Source organism: Lithobates pipiens, unplaced genomic scaffold (assembly GCF_037356315.1).
Source record: "Lithobates pipiens isolate NorthernLeopardFrog02 unplaced genomic scaffold, aLitPip1_a1.2 Scaffold_8, whole genome shotgun sequence".
NCBI lineage: Eukaryota > Metazoa > Chordata > Amphibia > Anura > Ranidae > Lithobates > Lithobates pipiens.
The window spans coordinates 620600415-620623939 of NW_027507903.1; the positions used below are offsets into that span (position 1 = coordinate 620600415).

Here is a 23525-nt window from a genome sequence, read left to right on the forward strand (position 1 = left end):
GCGAAAAAGTTATAGCGTCTACAAAATAGGGGATAGTTTGATGGCATTTTTATTAACCACTTCAGCCCCGGACCAATTGTCAGCCCAAGGACCAGAGGTCTTTTTACAATTTCACACTGCACTGTTTTAACTGGTAATTGCGCGGTCATGCAATGTTGTACCCAAACGAAATTTGTGTCCTTTTCTTCCCACAAATAGAGCTTTCTTTTGATGGTATTTGATTGCCTCTGCGATTTTTATTTTTTACGATATAAAAGGAAAAAGACTGAAAATTAAAAAAAAAAAATCTACTTTTTGTTATAAGAAATATCGAATGAACTAAATTTTAGTCATACTTTTAGGCCAAAATTTATTCAGCCACATGTCTTTAGTAAAAAAAATGTCAATAAGTGTATATTTATTGGTTTGCGCAAAAGTTATAGCGTCTACAAACTAGAGTACATTTTCTGGAATTTACACAGCTTTTAATTTATGACTGCCTATCTCATTTCTTGAGGTGCTAAAATGGCAGGGCAGTACAAACCCCCCCCCCCCCCAAATGACCCCATTTTGGAAAGAAGACACCCCAAGGAAATTTCTGAGAGGCATGTTGAGCCCATTGAATATTTTTTTTTGTCCCAAGTGATTGAATAATGACACAAAAAAAAAAAAAAGTTTACAAAAAGTTGTCACTAAATGATATATTGCTCACACATGCCATAGTTATATGTGGAATTGCACCACAAAATATATTCTGCTGCTTCTCCTGAGTACGGGGATACCACATATGTGGGACTTTTTGGGAGTCTAGCCGCGTACGGGGCCCCGAAATTCAATCACTGCCTTCAGGATTTCTAAAGCCCCATACACGCTATCAGTTTTTCTTCAGATTTACCAAAACCATATAATATGAGGTCAAACCTTAGGAGTTTCAATTTGCATGCAATCAGGCAGGACCTTGTACTACATGGTTTTGGTAAATCTGAAGGAAAAACTCTGCAGAAAAACTGATAGTGTGTATGGGGCTTAAGGGTGCAAATTTTTGATTTCACTCCTCACTACCTATCACAGTTTTGAAAGCCATAAAATGCCAAAATAGCACAAAACCCCCCCAAATGACCCCATTTTGGAAAGTAGACACCCCAAGCTATTTACTGAGAGGCATGTTGAGTCCATGAAATATTTTATATTTTGCTACAAGTTGCAGGAATAATAAATGTTTTTCTTTTTTTGCACAAAGTTGTCACTAAATGATATATTGCTCACACATGCTATGGGTGTAAGTGAAATTACACCCCAAAATAAATTCTTGGGTGGGCTGGGCAGAGGGGCAAAACGCAGGTGTTAGCAGGTATCTGGGCTGATCCCGCTAACAATGCGTTTTTTTGGAACCATAAACTGCTGGGGACGCTAGTATAGATCTGATCAGATCAGATATTGATCTGTTCAGATTCTATACCACTACGGGAGGTGTATGCTTTGCGTGTGGGTGTTAGCGGTACTGGCACTAACCTAGCGCTGCCTGGGGCGACGCAGACCCTGACCCTAAAACCTAATTGATATCACCCGCCGGGTGATCAGGGGGTTAAACCTTTATTTGGTATTAAATGGTGGGTGGCCTGATGCTATAAAAAGCAAACTAACTAACCAGAGTCATCCGTAACACTTATACGGTGATCACTGGTGAAAGGGTTAACTAGGGGCAATCAGGGGGTTAAAATCTTTATTAGGTAGTATATGGGGGTCCCTGATGCTATATAAAAACCTGACGGGGAACCTAAATAACTAACTGGCTATCCAGCGTCACCAGTGACACTTATACGGTGATCGCTAGTGAAAGGGTTAACTCTAGGGGCAATCAGGGGGGTTAAAATCTTTATTAGGTAGTATATAGGGGTACCTAACGCTATAAAAACCTGGCGGTGAACATAAAAAAATAACTAGCTACCTAGCGGCACCAGTGACACTAATGCAGCGATCAGAAAAACAATCACTTAGTGACACTGGCTAAAGGGGATGAAAGGGTTAATTCTAGGGGCAATCAGGGGGTTAAACCTTTATGGGGGGTAGGGGGCTACCCTGGACCTAACACTAACTGCCCTGACAGTTTTAACTGACACTAAATGCAGTGATCAGTAAATAAATGATCACTGCAATCAGTGACACTGTGACTGGGAGGGGGGGCGGGGGGGTGATCGGGGGGGGGGGGATTTGTGTGCCTATGTGTGCCTACATGTCAGTGTAGTGTTTGGTGCACTTACTATTGTGTTCTCCTCATAGTCCGGTCAAAAAGACTGCCCCGAGGAGAATGACATCACTTCCTCCCTGCCTGTGTTTACACTACACAGGCGGGGGAAGCTTCTCATTCGCCAGGAGCAATCGAGAGGGGATGGCCAGAAACCAACGGCCATCCCCTCATCCCGGATCGCTCCTGAAGCGAAACGGACTGCCGCAGCCAGCGGGAGGGGGTCCGATCGGACCCCCCACCCTCTGGAAGGCAAGCACGTACATGTACGTGCTTGTGCCATTCTGCCGACATACATTGCCATGCGGCGGTCCTTAAGTGGTTAATATAGTGGCTTTTTTTTTTTTTTTTTTTATCATGAATGCGACATTATGGCGGACACATCGGACATTTTTGACACATTTTTGGGACCATTGTCATTTATACAGCAATCAATGCTATACAAATGCACTGATTCCTGTGTAAATAACACTGGCAGTGAAGGGGTTATCCACTAGGGGGCAGTGTAGGGGTTAACTGAGCCCTGGGGCGTGTTTCTAACTGTGGGGGGGGGCGTGGCTGTGTGTGACACGTTGCTGATCTCTGCTCCCGATCACAGGGAGCAGAGATCAGTGACACTGTCACTAGGCAGAACAGGGAGATGCTTGTTTACATTGGCATCTCCCCGTTCTTCTTCTTCAAGGCAATCGCGGGTATCCCCTCAACCCTACTCGCGGAGCAATGTACAGGTTACGTGATTCTGCCTGTACGAGCCCTTCTGCCATGGTATATTGGTGTGATGCAGTCAGCAAGCAGTTAACGGGGCGTGGCAAGGGGTGTGTCCTAGGCCTGCGTACTTTTGCTGATAGGTGTCCCTCATTCCCATCTCAAAAAGTTGGGAGGTGTGCCAACTACAGTATGCAGAGCTGGCTGGGTGCTTCAGCCTAATACAGCAACAAAAAGAAAACACGTGGAAGTTGGTGGAGCTTTTAAGGAGATGGGGAGGAGATGGGGCAGTAAAGGAGTGTTGCATGCAGTGGTCAGAGCTGAAGAGGGGTAAACATGAGATGTGGATGGGGGATGCAGAGGTAAGCAGCTGTGGAAGAAGGATGAATTCTGCATACTGTGTGTAGAGCACCACTAAACTCTGCACTATTTACGTAGCACACCCTGAACTCTGCAGTCTGTGTGTAACCTCCCTCCATGAACTCTACAGATTGTGTGTAACCTCCCTCCATGAACTCTGCAGACTGGCAGACTGCGTGTAACCTCCCTCCATGAACTCTGCAGACTGTGTGTAACCTCCCTCCATGAACTCTGCAGTCTGTGTGTAAACCTCCCCCTCCATGAACTCTGCAGTCTGTGTGTAACCTCCCTCCATGAACTCTGCAGTCTGTGTGTAACCTCCCTCCATGAACTCTGCAGTCTGTGTGTAACCTCCCTCCATGAACTCTGCAGTCTGTGTGTAAACCCCCCCTCCCCTCCATGAACTCTGCAGTCTGTGTGTAACCCCCCCCCATGAACTCTGCAGTCTGTGTGTAACCCCCCCTCCATGAACTCTGCAGTCTGTGTGTAACCCCCCTCCATGAACTCTGCAGTCTGTGTGTAAACCCCCCCTCCATGAACTCTGCAGTCTGTACATAATGCACTCCTGGTAATTAATGGCCCTGTTAAGACCCCCCTGCTGTTAGTGAAATTTGACCACAACCACTATTTGATGCAGTTTGGAGGGTGTTTTGTAAGGGGGGGGGTGGTCGTGATTGAGTTCCTGTACCTAATTCTGAGAAAAAAAGCCCTGGCTATAACAACGTACTGATTAATGCATAAATGACACTGGTAGGGCAGGGGTTAACACTAGGGGGCGATCAAGAAGTTATGCGTGTTCCCTGGGTGTGTTCTAACTGTAGGGGGGAATGGGCTCACTGGAACATGACAGATCACTGCCCCCAATCACTGTCATGTCACTAGGCAGAACGGGAAATCGCCTTGTTTCTGCCAGGTTTCTGTACATACAATAGCTGCCTGCCTGAGTACCTCTTGTGACAGTAGCAGTCTCAGATCCCACTGCTGCCACCACAATGTGCCGTATTGCACTCTCAACCTCACCCTAAGCAGAGATTTTCCAGCTTGCAGGACAAAAACCAGCAGACTATCGGTGGGGTCAGTTATCCCTGTAGTTAACCATTTACATCAGGGCTTGACAAATTTGCTTAGAATATAGGAGCCAGCTGAAAAAGTTAGGAGCCAGTTATTTAAATCCTCTGCTCAGTGCCCAGAACTGCATATCTGGGGCATTGGACAATAATTGCTCATGTAGAAAAAAAGTAGCTGAAAAAACAGCGACTAATAAACTCTGCGCCACTAAAAAGTGAAAAAAATTGACTAGTACTCAGTGGATCAAATATACTAAATAAAACACTGATAGCTGCTCCCTAAAAAAACAAGAAAAACGACTTGTAGTGCTAAAAATATTCTAATAGTAGGGGCGCTTGAGCAAATATAAGTATCAATCACAAAAATGTGAGACTTTGATAATCATATAGCATCTAAAGTGATAAACACCATATCACCAAATACAGTAAACAAAAAATGACAAACAAAATATATAATGAGAACAATAATAAATAAAGTCCCAATTGGGTAGTGACACCAAAAAGAAAAAAACTTATATAAATATAAATCCAAAGCCCAAAACAGTGATTTTTTCAGTGAAAAACTCCTTCTGAATCCATAAATCAGAAAAAAAGGTGGAATCTTCTATAACGTAGTGACACGTCCCTTCACCAAAACTTATGGACATAGAAAAAACACCCCACTTGTGAAGATAAAGATGTCTTCTTACCAGATGCTGTTGACTACTTTATTTAAAAAGATAGTCAAATGGGCTTATGCAGGTTAATTCCCTGCTCACATGGAATAAGGTGGACCTCGTATGGACAGAAGCTTCTCCTCATAGACTCAGATAGGTCATACAAAAAAAGCCAAACAAAAATCCATAGCGTAACACCGTTTAATAATAAAAGTAAATTTTAAAAAAACATAAGGCCAAATGGCTGCTTACATATGCCGGTGCCCGACCTGGCACTGGGGCTGCTTGCTTAAAACAAACGTTTCATAATGGATACGTAGTTCCTCGTGGTGTAGGGCGTGCGTTCCACCAAGGAGCAGCCGATGACCAAAGACGACCGGAACTGTGCGTGTACGAACGTGACTGGATACCGCCTCGACGTACGTTTCGTTTGACACGTCATCAGGAAGTGTACCCAGTCACAAAGTCAGCGTTCTTTATGGTGTCTCGATCAATCCATAGACCAATCGAGAGACACTTAATTTAGTGCGCAGCCTCAGTCCCACTTAAGGCTAACAACAATACATGGTTCATTAAAACATAACTGGCAAATGAACAATAGAACATAATTATCCCAAAAACAAAGGGATGAATTGTACATACCAGAAATTTAATAGTAAAAAGGAAAATTAAAAAATACACATATAATAATCTGATGGGTTTTTTCATTAGAAAAACAAGAGGGAGTAAGTTGTTTGTAATTTGCAAAATAACCTCTAGATGTCAGTCTGTAGTTGAAAATTTTCCCACCACTGACTAGACAAGAGAAAGAGGGACTTTTCCACCTAACTGATTAGTTGTAGTTATCTTATAAAAAAATATATATATGCTTCTTTAATGTATTGGTGCCATTACCAGAAAAATGCCTGGCATTATTTCTGGCTCCAAATGTAAGGAAAAACCCCACATCATAGGCCAGAAAAAAACGCCAAATAAATTCGGAAATGGAGGAATGGCAGAAAAATTCCTAAATAAAAAAAAAATAAATAAAAAAAAATAAAAAAAAATACGGGGAACTTTTCAATCGTTAGACAAGAAACAATTTAGATCGAGCTCTATGTTCATTCCTAGAGGCTGCATAGTTTTTAAATTATATATCCACTTCGTTTCATTCTTTGATATTTCCCTTTTCATGTGGGTTCCTCTCCAATGTTTTGAGATCTTATCGATCCCATAAAATTTACAAAGTGAAGGATCGCTATCGTGATATGCTTTGAAATGTCTTGACACGCTATGATTGGGAAAACCTTTCTTAATATTTGTAAGATGCTCATTAATTCTAATTCTTAACTGTCCAGTAGTTCGACCTACATACTGCATGGAGCAAGGGCATTCCAGCACATAGGCTACATGATCCGAATTACACGTAATTAGTGGTTTAATTTTATACTCCAGCTTAGTGACTTGGGATTGAAACTGAATAATCTTCCTTGATGAGCCGGGTCCTCTGGTGGTCTTGCAGGCTTTGCATCTCGTGCAGTAATGGAAGCCAGATCCATCAAGGAAGGTTATACGTTTTTTTGGGGGGTCAGGGACATTACGGGCCAGTTGATTTCTCAGACCCGGTGCCCTTCTGTAGATAAATTTGGGATTCTGTGGAATAATAGAGGCCAGATCTTTATCTTGTTGTAAGATAGGCCAATATTTTTTAAAAATGGTTTCTACTTGTCTATACTGCTTATTGAACCCTGTCACAAAGGCTATGGCTCCTTGGTGTTCTGGTTTGGCTTTAGATACCAATAAAGTTTGTCTGTCCATCTGTGACACCTGTGTTACAACTTTCTCTAGAGTTTTTTGTGAATAGCCTTTTTCTAAGAACCTACTGGTTAGAACCTTAGCTTGTGAATGGAAGTCCGACTCTTCCTCACAGTTCCGTTTTAATCACATATATTGTCCTTTCGGAACAGCTCCTATCCACTGTGGGTGATGGCAACTATGTGTGGGCACGTACCCATTTCTGTCTGTGACTTTAAAATAGGTTTTAGTAACAAACTTATTATGCTTTTTCGTAATAGTAAGGTCCAAGTAGTTCACTTCTACCTTACTAAGTTCGGCTGTGAACTTCAAGCAATATTGATTGGCATTCATATTGCTCAAGAAGTCTTTAAAACTCTCTAGAGTACCTTTCCAAAAAAGAATTACATCATCTATATATCTTTTATAGAAAATAAGAGATTTGTGCATGTTTTTATAGATGGTTTCTGATTCCCATCTATTAAGAACAATATTGGCTACACTGGGAGCATAACGTGCTCCCATGGCCACTCCTGCTATTTGGTTGTAGTACTCATTATTGGCCCAAAAAAAGTTGTTAGTCATAGCAAGATCCAGGCCTCTAATCAAATAATTTATCTGAGCCTTCTTCAGTTTGGATTCTTTTGTTAGTGCCCACTTTATTGCTGTAAGTGCGTCCTTATGTTGGATGTTGGTATAAAGTGACTCAATGTCTACCGTAATCATGATGATGTCGTCTGATGCCACTAAATCCTGTAAAAGTACTAGCAGAACTCTGCTGTCTTTTAAATACGAGGGACTGTTTATCACTAGTGGTTTAAAAAAAACATCTAGATATTCTCCCAACCTAGCAAACAGGGACTCCATCCCGCTTATTATAGGTCGGCCAGGTGGTCTCTCGTTATTTTTATGTATTTTTGGCAAAATGTACATAACTGGAATTTTCGGAGCATGTGGTATAAGGTAATCAGCTTCCTTTTGATTTAAAATATATTTGTATAGGCCCTCTGTTACCCAATCTATAAGTAATGCTTTTATTTTTAACGTCGGATCACTATTTAATTTTTTATAAGTATTGGTATCATTTAGTAATCGTCCCATCTCATGGTAATAATAGTCTCGGGATAATATCACGAGACCCCCCCCCTTATCTGCCGCTCGTATCACTATCTGTTTGTTTTCCTCTATCATTTTTATACCTTCCCATATAGTTTTATTTTTAGCCTGTCTTTTGAATTCTAAATTCCTCACATCATGTTGTACCATATTTTTAAAAACTTCTATATGATGATGCATTCCTTTGTTGGGATTGAACACAGAATTGTTTTTTAACCCACTATGTACATATAATGACTCAGTAGTGGGAATACTGGTTTTTATATTGGGGTTAGCAAAATATTTTTTAATATTAAGTTTCCTCACATATTCCTCGATGTCAACAAATAATTCAAACTTGTCCACATCTTTATTAGGTGCAAATTTTAAACCCTGATTTAATACTTCTAATTCTTTCTCAGAAAGCTCGACACCTGCTAAGTTAAAAATACCCTCATTTACTTGTCTCTCTTTCTTTTTCTTTCTCCTGCCTCCTCTCCTTCCTCGTTTTCTATAGATTCTTGTGGGGGGTAGGGGGTAGGAGGGATACGATAAGGCCCTTTCCATCCTCTCCCTTCCCCCCCCCTGGTGATGATTTTGATGAGGCCCTGGCCTCCCTCTAAAATTACCTCTAAAAGCACCTCTAGGAGGTCTCGGTGGAAAATGATTTCTTGGTGGTTCATAATAGCTGTAATCCGGATATCTGTTGTCCAAAGGGCCATACCTATTGTAAGTATGTATCGGACAGGGAGAGGAGTGGGGGTAGGAATTGGAAGGTGGATAATAGTGGGTTTTAGGATTTCCCCCTTGTTTGATATTTGTTTTTTGGGGGTGCTGGAAACTGGTTTGGCTTTGGTCAATGAGTCTAAAGTGGGCTCTCTTTCACCTGAAGTCTCATTGCCAGATGTGGCCAGAAGAGTTTCCTGCCATTTGTATACTTTATTTTGTTCAAAATCTTTAATGTCCCTCTGATATTTTTTAATTTTTTTATTTTTAACTTCACTATCATATTTAGCTAAATGACTCTGTAAAGTTTTTAGCTCTTTCTTAATATTCATCAGTGACACTGAATGGCACCATTCTTTCTTTAAGGTCTGCGATTTTGACATCCAAAATCGCAGATTTAGCTTTCCTTTTCCTGACCATGAGTTGCATCAATTTTTGCTCACAGGCATTGAAAAACTGGTACCATTCATCCAACATTTGGAGATCCTCAGTCCCTTCATTGGGACTGATATCCCACCTGAGTCTCCTTGGAGTTAAGCTCTTTTCCATATACATATCAAATGAAGCAACATCCCACCACAGCCTTATTTGCTTTTCCATGTCTGTTTGTAATTGTGTAAAGCCTTTTTCTAGATCTAAATTAAGACTGGGAGTCTGTTGAAAGACTTCCTCTAAATTAATGTGCCTTTCTTTCATGAAATTAAACACATCCATGTCTGCGTGAGTTTTCTAAAGTGAACAAGAAATACTTGATACTAGAATAAATGTAGAAAAAAAGTAGCTGAAAAAACAGCGACTAATAAACTGCGCCACTAAAAAGTGAAAAAAAATTGACTAGTACTCAGTGGATCAAATATACTAAATAAAAAACTGATAGCTGCTCCCTAAAAAAACAAGAAAAACGACTTGTAGTGCTAAAAATATACTAATAGTAGGGGCGCTTGAGCAAATATAAGTATCAATCACAAAAATGTGAGACTTTGATAATCATATAGCATCTAAAGTGATAAACACCATATCACCAAATACAGTAAACAAAAAATTACAAACAAAATATATAATGAGAACAATAATAAATAAAGTCCCAATTGGGTAGTGACACCAAAAAGAAAAAAAAACTTATATAAATCCAAAGTCCAAAACAGTGATTTTTTCAGTGAAAAACTCCTTCTGAATCCATAAATCAGAAAAAAAGGTGGAATCTTCTATAACGTAGTGACAGGTTCCTTCACCAAAACTTATGGACATAGAAAAAACACCCCACTTGTGAAGATAAAGATGTCTTCTTACCAGATGCTGTTGACTACTTTATTTAAAAAGATAGTCAAATGGGCTTATGCAGGTTAATTCCCTGCTCACATGGAATAAGGTGGACCTCGTATGGACAGAAGCTTCTCCTCATAGACTCAGATAGGTCATAAAAAAAGCCAAACAAAAATCCATAGCGTAACACCGTTTAATAATAAAAGTAAATTTGAAAAAACATAAGGCCAAATGGCTGCTTACATATGCCGGTGCCCGACCTGGCACTGGGGCTGCTTGCTTAAAACAAACGTTTCGTAATGGACACGTAGTTCCTCGTGGTGTAGGGCGTGCGTTCCACAAAGGAGCAGCCGATGACCAAAGACGACCGGAACTGTGCGTGTACGAACGTGGCTGGATACCGCCTCGACGTACGTTTCGTTTGACACGTCATCAGGAAGTGTACCCAGTCACAAAGTCAGCGTTCTTTATGGTGTCTCGATCAATCCATAGACCAATCGAGAGACACTTAATTTAGTGCCCAGCCTCAGTCCCACTTAAGGCTAACAACAATACATGGTTCATTAAAACATAACTGGCAAATGAACAATAGAACATAATCATCCCAAAAACGAAGGGATAAATTGTACATACCAGAAATGTAATAGTAAAAAGGAAAATTAAAAAATACACATATAATAATCTGATGGGTTTTTTCATTATAAAAACAAGAGGGAGTAAGTTGTTTGTAATTTGCAAAATAACCTCTAGATGTCAGTCTGTAGTTGAAAATTTTCCCACCACTGACTAGACAAGAGAAAGAGGGACTTTTCCAACTAACTGATTAGTTGTAGTTATCTTATAAAAAATATATATATATGCTTCTTTAATGTATTGGTGCCATTACCAGAAAAATGCCTGGCATTATTTCTGGCTCCAAATGTAAGGAAAAACAACAAAAATCAAAAACCCCACATCATAGGCCAGAAAAAAACGCCAAATAAATTTGGAAATGGAGGAATGGCAGAAAAATGCCTAAATCAAAAAAATAAAAAAAATAAAAAAAAACAGGGTTCAATAAGCAGTATAGACAAGTAGAAACCATTTTTAAAAAATATTGGCCTATCTTACAACAAGATAAAGATCTGGCCTCTATTATTCCACAGAATCCCAAATTTATCTACAGAAGGGCACCGGGTCTGAGAAATCAACTGGCCCGTAATGTCCCCGACCCCCCAAAAAAACGTATAACCTTCCTTGATGGATCCGGCTTCCATTACTGCACGAGATGCAAAGCCTGCAAGACCACCAGAGGACCCGGCTCATCAAGGAAGATTATTCAGTTTCAATCCCAAGTCACTAAGCTGGAGTATAAAATTAAACCACTAATTACGTGTAATTCAGATCATGTAACCTATGTGCTGGAATGCCCTTGCTCCATGCAGTATGTAGGTCGAACTACTAGACAGTTAAGAATTAGAATTAATGAGCATCTTACAAATATTAAGAAAGGTTTTCCCAATCATAGCGTGTCAAGACATTTCAAAGCATATCACGATAGCGATCCTTCACTTTGTAAATTTTATGGGATCGATAAGATCTCAAAACATTGGAGAGGAACCCACATGAAAAGGGAAATATCAAAGAATGAAACGAAGTGGATATATAATTTAAAAACTATGCAACCTCTAGGAATGAACATAGAGCTCGATCTAAATTGTTTCTTGTCTAACGATTGAAAAGTTCCCCGTATTTTTTTTAATTTTTATTTTTTTTTAATTTTTTTTATTTTTTTTATTTAGGCATTTTTCTGCCATTCCTCCATTTCCGAATTTATTTGGCGTTTTTTTCTGGCCTATGATGTGGGGTTTTTGATTTTTGTTGTTTTTCCTTACATTTGGAGCCAGAAATAATGCCAGGCATTTTTCTGGTAATGGCACCAATACATTAAAGAAGCATATATATATATTTTTTATAAGATAACTACAACTAATCAGTTAGGTGGAAAAGTCCCTCTTTCTCTTGTCTAGTCAGTGGTGGGAAAATTTTCAACTACAGACTGACATCTAGAGGTTATTTTGCAAATTACAAACAACTTACTCCCTCTTGTTTTTCTAATGAAAAAACCCATCAGATTATTATATGTGTATTTTTTAATTTTCCTTTTTACTATTACATTTCTGGTATGTACAATTTATCCCTTCGTTTTTGGGATAATTCCGTTCTATTGTTCATTTGCCAGTTATGTTTTAATGAACCATGTATTGTTGTTAGCCTTAAGTGGGACTGAGGCTGCGCACTAAATTAAGTGTCTCTCGATTGGTCTATGGATTGATCGAGACACCATAAAGAACGCTGACTTTGTGACTGGGTACACTTCCTGATGACGTGTCAAACGAAACGTACGTCGAGGCGGTATCCAGTCACGTTCGTACACGCACAGTTCCGGTCGTCTTTGGTCATCGGCTGCTCCTTGGTGGAACGCACGCCCTACACCACGAGGAACTACGTGTCCATTACGAAACGTTTGTTTTAAGCAAGCAGCCCCAGTGCCAGGTCGGGCACCGGCATATGTAAGCAGCCATTTGGCCTTATGTTTTTTCAAATTTACTTTTATTATTAAACGGTGTTACGCTATGGATTTTTGTTTGGCTTTTTTTATGACCTATCTGAGTCTATGAGGAGAAGCTTCTGTCCATACGAGGTCCACCTTATTCCATGTGAGCAGGGAATTAACCTGCATAAGCCCATTTGACTATCTTTTTAATTAAAGTAGTCAACAGCATCTGGTAAGAAGACATCTTTATCTTCACAAGTGGGGTGTTTTTTCTATGTCCATAAGTTTTGGTGAAGGAACCTGTCACTACGTTATAGAAGATTCCACCTTTTTTTCTGATTTATGGATTCAGAAGGAGTTTTTCACTGACAAAAACACTGTTTTGGACTTTGGATTTATATTTATATAAGTTTTTTTTTCTTTTTGGTGTCACTACCCAATTGGGACTTTATTTATTATTGTTCTCATTATATATTTTGTTTGTAATTTTTTGTTTACTGTATTTGGTGATATGGTGTTTATCACTTTAGATGCTATATGATTATCAAAGTCTCACATTTTTGTGATTGATACTTATATTTGCTCAAACGCCCCTACTATTAGAATAATTAAAGGGAAAACACTGCGCTATAGTTAAATATATATGAAAAAAGGGCCTCAACAGCCAAAATAGCAGCCAACACCAAAAACAAACAAAGTTCAACAAACAGAAAGGTAAAGATAGTGTAGCGCTTCAATAGTGATAAGTGTAATCAACATAAATTGAAAAAATTATCATATAACAGAGGTCATATAAGTAATATAAATGACTAAAGAAAAAGTCTGTAAGATGGGCACAAATTTCACAATGTAGCTGGCACGGGGGTGACCGAACCGTCACAAAGCAGGAAGAGATCACACTAAGCAGATGTATTCATATGAATCAGCTTGTCTGTAAACATCAAGGAAGGTAGATAAATACTTCTTACCAACTCTGTTGGACTCACACAGTCGTATGACAGTTGAGTCTAAAAGGCTTGAGGTCACAATCTGGGACCAAGGAGTATGTGGAGGGAGGTCCGTTGAACTGGTGGAGGAACTCCAAACGGCTGTGTGTTCGATGTTGTATTTCACAGATGGAACATCAAGGTAGTTTGAAATCCAGCTCAAACGCGGCCCATTACACCGATACTCCAATCTCCCCAAGTGGGGAGGAAGATGTTTGGGGGTTTAGCCCAAAAGGAAGGGAAAAAAGAAAAAAGGGCTCCACATGGTGCGGGTCAGACGGTATAAAATAGTAATTTATTAAAGTCAAAAAGTTATTAATGACTTGGTGATCACAAAAAATGGAATAAAATGAAATTAAAAGCAATGTGGGGTGCCAACAGCTAGCCCAACGCGTTTCGACACATATGTCTTCGACAGGGGCATGTTGGACATGCCCCTGTCGAAGACATATGTGTCGAAACGCGTTGGGCTAGCTGTTGGCACCCCACATTGCTTTTAATTTCATTTTATTCCATTTTTTGTGATCACCAAGTCATTAATAACTTTTTGACTTTAATAAATTACTATTTTATACCGTCTGACCCGCACCATGTGGAGCCCTTTTTTCTTTTTTCCCTTCCTTTTGGGCTAAACCCCCAAACATCTTCCTCCCCACTTGGGGAGATTGGAGTATCGGTGTAATGGGCCGCGTTTGAGCTGGATTTCAAACTACCTTGATGTTCCATCTGTGAAATACAACATCGAACACACAGCCGTTTGGAGTTCCTCCACCAGTTCAACGGACCTCCCTCCACATACTCCTTGGTCCCAGATTGTGACCTCAAGCCTTTTAGACTCAACTGTCATACGACTGTGTGAGTCCAACAGAGTTGGTAAGAAGTATTTATCTACCTTCCTTGATGTTTACAGACAAGCTGATTCATATGAATACATCTGCTTAGTGTGATCTCTTCCTGCTTTGTGACGGTTCGGTCACCCCCGTGCCAGCTACATTGTGAAATTTGTGCCCATCTTACGGACTTTTTCTTTAGTCATTTATATTACTTATATGACCTCTGTTATATGATCATTTTTTCAATTTATGTTGATTACACTTATCACTATTGAAGCGCTACACTATCTTTACCTTTCTATTAGAATAATTGCTCATGCCTGATGCCAAGAGAAAAAAGGACAATATTACATTTAAAAAAAAAAAAAAATCAACTTTTGTTTTGTTATAAGACTTTGCAAAAAAAAAACTTTTCTCCTTCACTGATGTGCTCTGATAGGCTGCACTGATGGGGCGGCATTGAAGTTGGATTTGATGGGCATTGACAAGTGGCACTGATGTGCACCAATAGGCAGCACTGAGGTGCCACTAATGGGCACTGGCAGGTGGCACTAACTAGCATTGGCAGGCGGTACTAACTGGCAGGTGGCCCTGGATGCACTGCTTGGCATTGGCAGGTGGCACTGTATTGCACTTGCAGGTGGCACTGGATTGTGGCACTGATTGGCACTGGCAGGTAGCACTGCTTGGCACTAATTGGCAGGTGGCACTAACTGGCACTGGCAGGTGGCACTAACTGGCACTGGATGGCACTGCTTGGCACTGGCAGGTAGCACTAACTGGCAGGTGGCACTGGATGGCATTGACAGGTGGTACTGCCAGATGGCACTGGCAGGTGACACTAACTGGCACTCAATTTGCACTGGCGGGTGGCACTGCTTGGCACTGGCAGGTGGCACTGCTTGGCACTGGCACTAACTGGCACTGGCAGGCGTCACTGGATGGCACTGGCAGGCGTCACTGGATGGCACTGGCAGGCGTCAGTAACTAGCACTGTATGGTAGCACTGGCAGGTGGCACTGGATGGTAGCACTGGCAGGTTTCACAGCCGATAGTGTAACTGTGAAACTGAATGCTCCCTGCAGTGCTGCACTGTGTGAAACTGTATGGAGAGAGAGGAGCTGACAAGTTCAGCGATGTCAGAGGTGGGCGGGACCCGGGGTGGGCTATCCAGCCAATGATTGGGCTGCTTAAAGGGGCGGGGCCACATACACGTATCGGCCCGCCCAGATCCCATCCCATTGGCTGGTGCTGGAAAGCTGGGGTCCGCCCACCCCGGGTCCTGCCCACCCCGACATTCAGCCTCAATTTTGACATCTCCTCTCTATACACAGTTTCACACACTGCGGCGCTGCTCTGCCAACAGTGTGTGGAGAAGGGAGGAGGATGTCAGAGGCTGCTGAGCCGCTCTCTTCCTGCTCCATCCCGACAGTGATCTGTGTCTGGAGGCACCAAACACAGAACAACAGAGGCACCTGTCAGTGACAAAAACCCAGGCGCCAGGGCACTATTTCTAGTCGCAAAGGCGACCTGGCGCCTGGGATTTGTCGAGCCCTGATTTACATACACTCATTATACCCTTTTAATAGAAACACACTCCTACTCTGTATTACCAAAAGTATTGGGGCACATGAACTTTAATGGCATCCCAGTCTTAGTCCGTAGCGTTCAACATTGAGTTGGCACACCCTTTACAGCTATAACAGCTTCAACTCTTCTGGGAAGGCTGTCCACATGGTTTAGGAGTGTGTCTATGGGAACGTTTGACCATTCTTCCTGAAGCGCATTTGTGAGGTCAGGCACTGATGTTGGATGAGAAGGCCTGGCTTGCAGTCTCTGCTCTAATTCATCCCAAAGGTGTTCTATTGGGTTGAGGTCAGGACAGTCAAGTTCCTCCACCCCAAACTCGCTCATCCATGTCTTTATGGACCTTGCTTTGTGCACTGGTGTGCAGTCATGTTGGAACAGGAAAGGTTCATCTCCAATCTGTTCCCCCAATGTTGGGAGCATGAAATTGTCCAAAATGTCTTGGTATGCTGACGCCTTAAGAGTTCCCTTCACTAAACTCAAGGTGCCAAGCCCAACCCCTGAAAAACAACCCCCCCCCTCCACCAAATGATTTGGACCAGCGCACAAAGCAAGGTCCATAAAGACATGGATGAGCGAGTTTGGGGAGGAGGAACTTCACTGGCCTGCACAGTCCTGACCTCAACCCCATAGAACACCTTTGGAATAAATTAGGGCGGAGACTGAGCCAGGCCTTCTTGTCCAACATCAATGCCTGACCTCACAAATGTGCTACTGGAAGAATGGTCAAACATTCCCATACACACACTCCTAAACCTTGTGGACGGCCTTCCCAGAAGAGCTGAAGCTGTTATAGCTGTAAAGGGTGGCCAACTCAATGTTGAACGCTACAGACTAAGACTGGGATGTCATTAGAGTTCTTGTGCGTGTGAAGGCAGGTGTACCAATACTTTTGGTAATATAGTGTATCATGTTGCGCCAAAACATGGTACTTGGTGCCATTGGTGTGGGGGCGCCATTAAGAATGAATTTATTGAAAATGTAAATACTTATTGTAATACTGATCATAGTTATGTTATCTTATTAGTGCCAGAAATAGATCCTGACTTCGTCTTCAGGAAAACATGTCTGCAGGTAAGGACTAGAATTTTAATTTTTTTTTAGTTTTGCATAGTAAAAATAATATAAAAATACATATCCTGTATATCTGTATAGTGGGCATAGGAAAAAAAATAAAAATAAATTACATTTAGTTGCTTTGTTGCCTGAAATGAAGACTGACACTGTTTTTGTTTTTATTCAGCTGTATTTACTCAATGCATCTTATAACATCCAAGTGAAAGAACACCAGTATGTCAGGAAAAAAATAAAATCATTCAAAAACAGAATCGCTGAGTTCGAAAAATGATCACCCCCCTCCTAAAAATGACTTGTAAACACAATCAGGTGTAGCTAATCACCTTCTCAATGGCGCACAAAACTGATTGCCTTTCAACTGTGATCAGCTGTGGTCATTTTGATCAGCTCAGCATGAAAAGAGCTTTCCTGGAGCATTTCAGTCTCTGGTAGTGCAACTGAAGCAAACAATCAACTATGGGTGGCAAGGCAATGTCACCAGGATCTCCGGTATAAAGATGTGGACGGGCACAAGTCAGGAGATGGATATAAAAACACGTCAAAGGCTTTATTAATGCCTAGAAGCACAGTGAAGTCCATTATTAACCACTTAAGGACTGGGCCTCTTTTTCAGACTGTTTATGAGTTAAAAAATGTTTTTTTTTTTTTTGCTAGAAAATTACTTAGAACCCCAAACATTATAATTTTTTCTAACATCCTAGAGAATAAAATGGCGGTCGTTGCAATACTTTCTGTCACAGCGTATTTGCACATCGGTCTTACAAGCGCTCTTTAAAAAAAAAAAAAAAATATATATATATATATATATATATATATATATATATATATATATATTCGGTTTGAATAAAAAGTCACAAGGTCCTCCCCAAATTCGTTTTGAAGGGAGAACCCCACACAAAAATAAAGAGAACTTGAGGCCCACCCCCTAAAACAAGACACACCAGGCCCTTATCTAAGCTTGCAGCATGGCAGGCTAGGAAAGTGAGGTGGGAATGTGTCCGCCCACCCCCCTCAAATCATACCAGGCCATATGCCCTCAACATGGGGGGGTACCTCAGATCCCACATGGCATATCGCCTTGTTAATGAGGAGAAGGGCCCTTTCCCCACGAGCCTGGCTCGTGGTTGTGGGGAGCCTGTGGGTGCAAGGCTTATCAGAATCTGGACAGGAGAACACAAAGGCAAACTATAAGCGGATTACACTTCAGCTGTGGAAATCCCCCTCTTAGTCAACTGTCAAAAGGAGCAAGTGTCCCCTCTGGAAGATTCCCCTATATTCCTGTACTGGAGACAGCTGTCAAATTTAGGATTTCTCATCACTTTTTTGACAAAAGTCAGAAGGAATAAAGCTTAAACCTTCCCAGCAGGGACACAGCAAACAAACAAACAAAAAAACTTGACAGGGGTTCTAACCCTTCCTTACTAGGTTGTGTGTGTGTGTGTGTGTGACCATTTTTGCTCTGTAGAAACCTCCAATACTTTTGCTGCATGGTATTATTTTTGTTTGTGGTTACAGGATATCCTGCGCCTATCCAGTCTCAGCCCCAATGGCAGAATGGCTACCCCTTCTCCAAATCTACCGCTATAGTGCCACCGGGACTAGAGTGTCTTGTGGAGGTCGGTAAGACGGCAAGCTATAGCAGGGTGGTGGTGTGTGTGTGTGTGTGTGTGTGTGTGTGTTGTTTTTATTTTTTTTATTTTTATTTTTTTGGTGCTGTGGGAATTTCTGCCAATTCAGCCAAAAGAGCAATGTGAAGTGTCAGGGACTGGTGTTGGGGGAGAAGACCTGATAATTGGGTCTTCTCTTCTCAATCAGTGTCCCAATTCATTCTAAAGGTGTTCAGTTCCTCCACCCCAAACTCATCAGACTATGTCTTTATGTTGGTAACTTTGTACACAGGGGCGCAGTCATACTAGAACATAATCCCCGACTCTGTTCTTGCCCACATCTGGATTTTGGGTGTTCTTCCCAACCTTTATGTGCCCCAACACCTCCTGTTTGAATACCCCATAATAAAAAAAATCCAAAAAAATCATGAAAGCATGGTGGGAACTCCTCTTAAATGGCACAGAGATGGCGGAAAGCCCTCAAAATGGGCACAGCAGGTGTACAGACCTGGGAACTCAGCATAGGGATGGTGGGAAGCCCCATGATGGGCACAGCAGGTGTACAGACCTGGGAACTCAGCTTAGGGATGGTGGGAACCCCCATGATGGGCACAGCAGGTGTACAGACCAGGGAAATAAGCAAAGGGATGGTAGGAACCCCCATGATGGGCACAACAGGTGTACAGGGATGGTGGGAACCCCCATGATGGGCACAGCAGGTGTACAGACCAGGTAAATAAGCAAAGGGATGGTAGGAACCCCCATGATGGGCACAACAGGTGTACAGGGATGGTGGGAACCCCCATGATGGGCACAGCAGGTGTACAGAACTAGGAACTCAGCACAGGGATGGTGGGAATGCCTCATAATGAGCACAGCAGGTGTACGGGCCCAGGAGCTCGGTACAGGGATGGTGGACACTCCTCATAATGGGCACAGCAGGTGTACAGACCCAGGAACTCAGCACATGGATGGTGGGAACCCCCGATGATGGGCACAGCAGGTGTAAAGACCCAGGAACTAAGCAAAGGGATGGTAGGAACCCCCATGATGGGCACAACAGGTGTACAGGGATGGTGGACACTCCTCATAATGGGCACAGCAGGTGTACAGACCCATGAACTCAGCACATGGATGGTGGGAACCCCCGATGATGGGCACAACAGGAGTACAGACCTGGGAACTCAGCACAGGGATGGTGGGAATCTCCCATGATGGGCACAACAGGAGTACAGACCTGGGAATTCAGCACAGAGATGATGACAACCCCTTATAATGCCTCTCAAGCATCTATCAAACACTGAAATACCACATTTTGGGGGAACGCAAAAGTTGCTCTATCAAAGGGACAAACATTTTATTATTGAAATTATAGAAAAATATAAGATGCCTGTGGATGCTCCAGACCCCCAGAGTTCACTATAACTGGAACATCGGTTTCGGGTAGATTCATTTACAAATAGATAAAATAAGAGACACATTCACAAAACATAACGATCTATAAAAGCATAACACAGAAACAGGAAAAATAAAGAAGAAAAAAAAAATATTAACTACATAATAACTTTGTAACGCATTTCCTTATTTACTTTCAGGTGGAAGAAGTGATATTAAAGGATAGAGGTAAGAGAAGGGAATTAATAGAGTATTATAGATTTTCCTGCCTTTTGTGCTGGTTTTTATAGAAGAACAAATGTCTCTTGACAAAAAGCATTGCAAAAGAAGTCAAAGCAGAACTCCAACCAAAAAAAAAAAGTAGAAAAGCCCACTAAAAGATGAAATAACACTTTTGACGCAATACTCGCCTTTAATCCAGAGCTGTGACCTGCAGAAATCTTTGGTTACAAGATGCCCTTTTTATTTTGGGATGAATGATGCTGCCAATCACTTCCTGCTGAGCCCAGGCTGCCATGGACTTCACTTATTTTTTTTACATACTGTCACCAGTACAGTGCAGTGCATCATATGACTAGTGTCACTGATTGGTGACAGTATGTGAAAGACAGATAAATTGTTTTTGAATTACATTTTTTTAACAACTCTTTTAAAATGGTTTTTATTTATTTTTTTACTTGATTTTTTTTAAATGTTTAGGGATGTTTATGGATTTTTTTTTTATGGATTTTTTAATTTTTTCTTTTTTAAACTTTGATCACTGTAACAGCAATGTTTTAATCTGGCATGAATGGGTTACATTCATAAAAGCTGTGCTTACTATTGTGTTCTGTGATTGGCCCACAGCTATAACATGGTACAGGGTGATGTGATTGACCAGTTCACCAGATATCATGTGATAGCTGAGGGCCAATCACAGAATCACAATAATAAGCACAGCTGTTATGAAACTCATTGTGATCATGTGATACCCTGGCTGCTCAAAGTGGTTGGGTACCGGGAGCCGCAATCCACTGTGTTGATGTAGGTGATCCAGCCTACCCGTGCAACCCGCCAGCAGTAAATGTACTGTAGGAACTGGTAAAGATGTTATTATTGATTACAGAGCCACATTGCTTTGTGTTTATCTGCCTGGAGTCCACCTTTAAATCTAAGTCTATTGTGGAGAGTTTTGCAGCAATGTGGGATAGCATTATCTCCACCATCTGTGCCCGTTCTGGACCCAGCACCTCCAGGCACAACATGGGCAAGAGAAAGATGAGAGAGGGGCCGAGTTAGCTGACAGATTTCTTCCTCTTGGCTGACTCTCTCTCAGCCCAAGATGGCGCCAGCCATTTTCTGGCCTCCACAGGCAGTGGATTGCCAAGCAGAGGGAGAGGAGGAGACGGCTATCCAAGCGGGTCACAGAGGATCTGCCCGCTCCCCCCCCCCCCCCCCGCAGCACACCTCTCTCAAGCCCTCTAAAGAACAAGCCGTAGCATGCCCTTGATCGTCCTGGAGCAGGTGAGCACATGGCAAAGGAGTTTAATTCCAGGGATGACACAAGGGAGCTGGTGGAGAATCTGGAGGAATTTCCAACTCGAGGTCAGCCAATAATGGACACTACTTTGAAAGATATGCTGATATCTTTAAAGGGCTCATTACACAGAGACATGGTCTCCTTTTTGGCACAAGTGAAAGCTGAGGTCTCTGAGCTGGGGGACCGCGTGTATCATATTGAGAACAAAATCAGGGGAGTATGCCTCTGCTCACAATCAGCTAGTTGATGCCCATAGAGAAAAATGATGAGGAAATTGCAGCTCTTAAAATTAAACTGGCAGGTCTTGAGGACAGATCTCGCAGAAATAATGTGAAATTCAGAGGGATCTCTGAAACCATGTTATCTGCAGATTTTGGCCGGTCTATACAACAGATGATTGCTACTCTTCTCCTGGATACCCCAGTGAGAGAGATAGACAGATCCATAACAGATTATCCCTTCCCTCATTAAAGAGGATCAGGTAGGGTTTGTAAAGGAGTGTCAGGTTCTTGACAGCACTAGAAGGATGCTTGATCTGTTAAGCCTACTTGAAGGCCGTAGAGAACCCTCAGTGTTTTTCAACTCTTAACGCCGAAAAGGCATTTGATAGGGTTCACTTGGGATTCCTTCAAGCTGCTCCTGACAAATTTGACCTTTCAGGGTTTGTACAAATTACAATTATGGCTTTATATTCCCAACCCTCAGCCTGTGTGTGTGTGTGTGTATATACCTCCAATGTCCTCTCTGATCCTATTAAAATTACGAAGGGAGCACCCTTGCCTTTTGCCATATCTCCCATTATATTTACACTAATTCTGAAACCCCGGGCAACAGCTATAAAAATAAATCCACGGATCTATAGTGTAAAGGTAGCGAATTTGGTTCATAAGATTGGTTTATTTGCTGATGACATCATATTAACTTTGAAGAACCCGGTCCCTTCTCTGCAGGTTGTCCAGATGGAATTGGAAAATTTTAGTAAAGTATCCTACTCTAAAGTTAATGTCACCAAATTGTCGGCTTTTCCTATCTGTATTAAAGAGGAAGTAAACCCTGATGAGTTTACTTCCTCTTTCATTCCCTGCAAAGGCAAAGCATAATGGACAATTCTGGATAATGGATAATGGGCATCGCATAGTAGCCCATTATGTGTCACTTACCTGACACAGGAGCCAGCGAAGTCACCGCTGTCCCCTGTAGTCCGGCGCATCCATCTTCTTGGTGGGGTGTCGCAGCTTCGCCGCTGTCATTCGGCGAAGCATGGGAGCCGACACGCGCGGCAGCTCCGTTGTTGAGAATTCAGCGCTCAGTGCGCCTGCGCGCCGCTGTCTACGGCGCATGCGCCGTAGACAGCGGTGCCTGTTTTCGGGCAAATATCTCCTAAACCGTATAGGTTTAGGAGATATTTCTTGGACCTACAGGTAAGCCTTAATCTAGGCTTACCTGTAGGTAAAAGTGGTTTGTAAGGGTTTACAACCACTTTAATAACTCTTCACTTCAATACTTGAGGAATAAGTATCATTATTCTTGGGAATTACTTAGGAATTAAACTTACAATCCCATCTTCCAAAATTTTTGCGAATAACTTCCTTCCACTTTTAGACTTCCTAAAGGAAATGACAGCTATAGCTTATCATTCATGAACTGTCCTGGCCAGGCAGAATTGCGGCATTTTAAAATGCTCATTCTAGCCAAGGTGAGATATATATAGAGAGAGAGATTTTATTATTTTATTTTTTTTACCATTCCCATGCCTATCCCAAACAAGTTTTTTTTCATGGCCTTGATGTATCCGTGAAGAAATTTATATGGAAAAGGGAATATCACTGCTCCAGGAGGATCGACCAAAAGTTAATCTCTTCACCAGTTTAGAAGCCACAGGTGCTGGCAATGCATATAGGAATTAGTTCTGGACAGCCGCACTCTGAAAAACTATACCTTTTATTCAAAAACTACAAACAAAAATACATGCCACAGCAGAACAGGAAAGCTGACGCGTTTCACACTACAAACAGTGCTTCATCATAGCTAACTCAAAAATAAGAATTGTATAAATACTCTTTGTTGAGGCCCATGTGACCATACCCAGGGACTAGATGATTGATTAATTTATGAA

At 41.7% G+C, this 23525-nt stretch overlaps 1 protein-coding gene across 1 annotated transcript in view; it reads left to right on the forward strand.

The window, feature by feature from the left end:
* Positions 1–23525, forward strand: part of LOC143962361 (uncharacterized) — a 99432-nt gene that overhangs the window by 23820 nt on the left and 52087 nt on the right. The window contains exons 2-4 of the mRNA XM_077471654.1: positions 16839–16885; positions 18404–18504; positions 20091–20118. Of these exons, the coding sequence (XP_077327780.1) occupies positions 16876–16885; positions 18404–18504; positions 20091–20118 (139 nt within the window). The 5' untranslated portion in view covers positions 16839–16875. The remainder of the gene's footprint in view (positions 1–16838; positions 16886–18403; positions 18505–20090; positions 20119–23525) is intronic.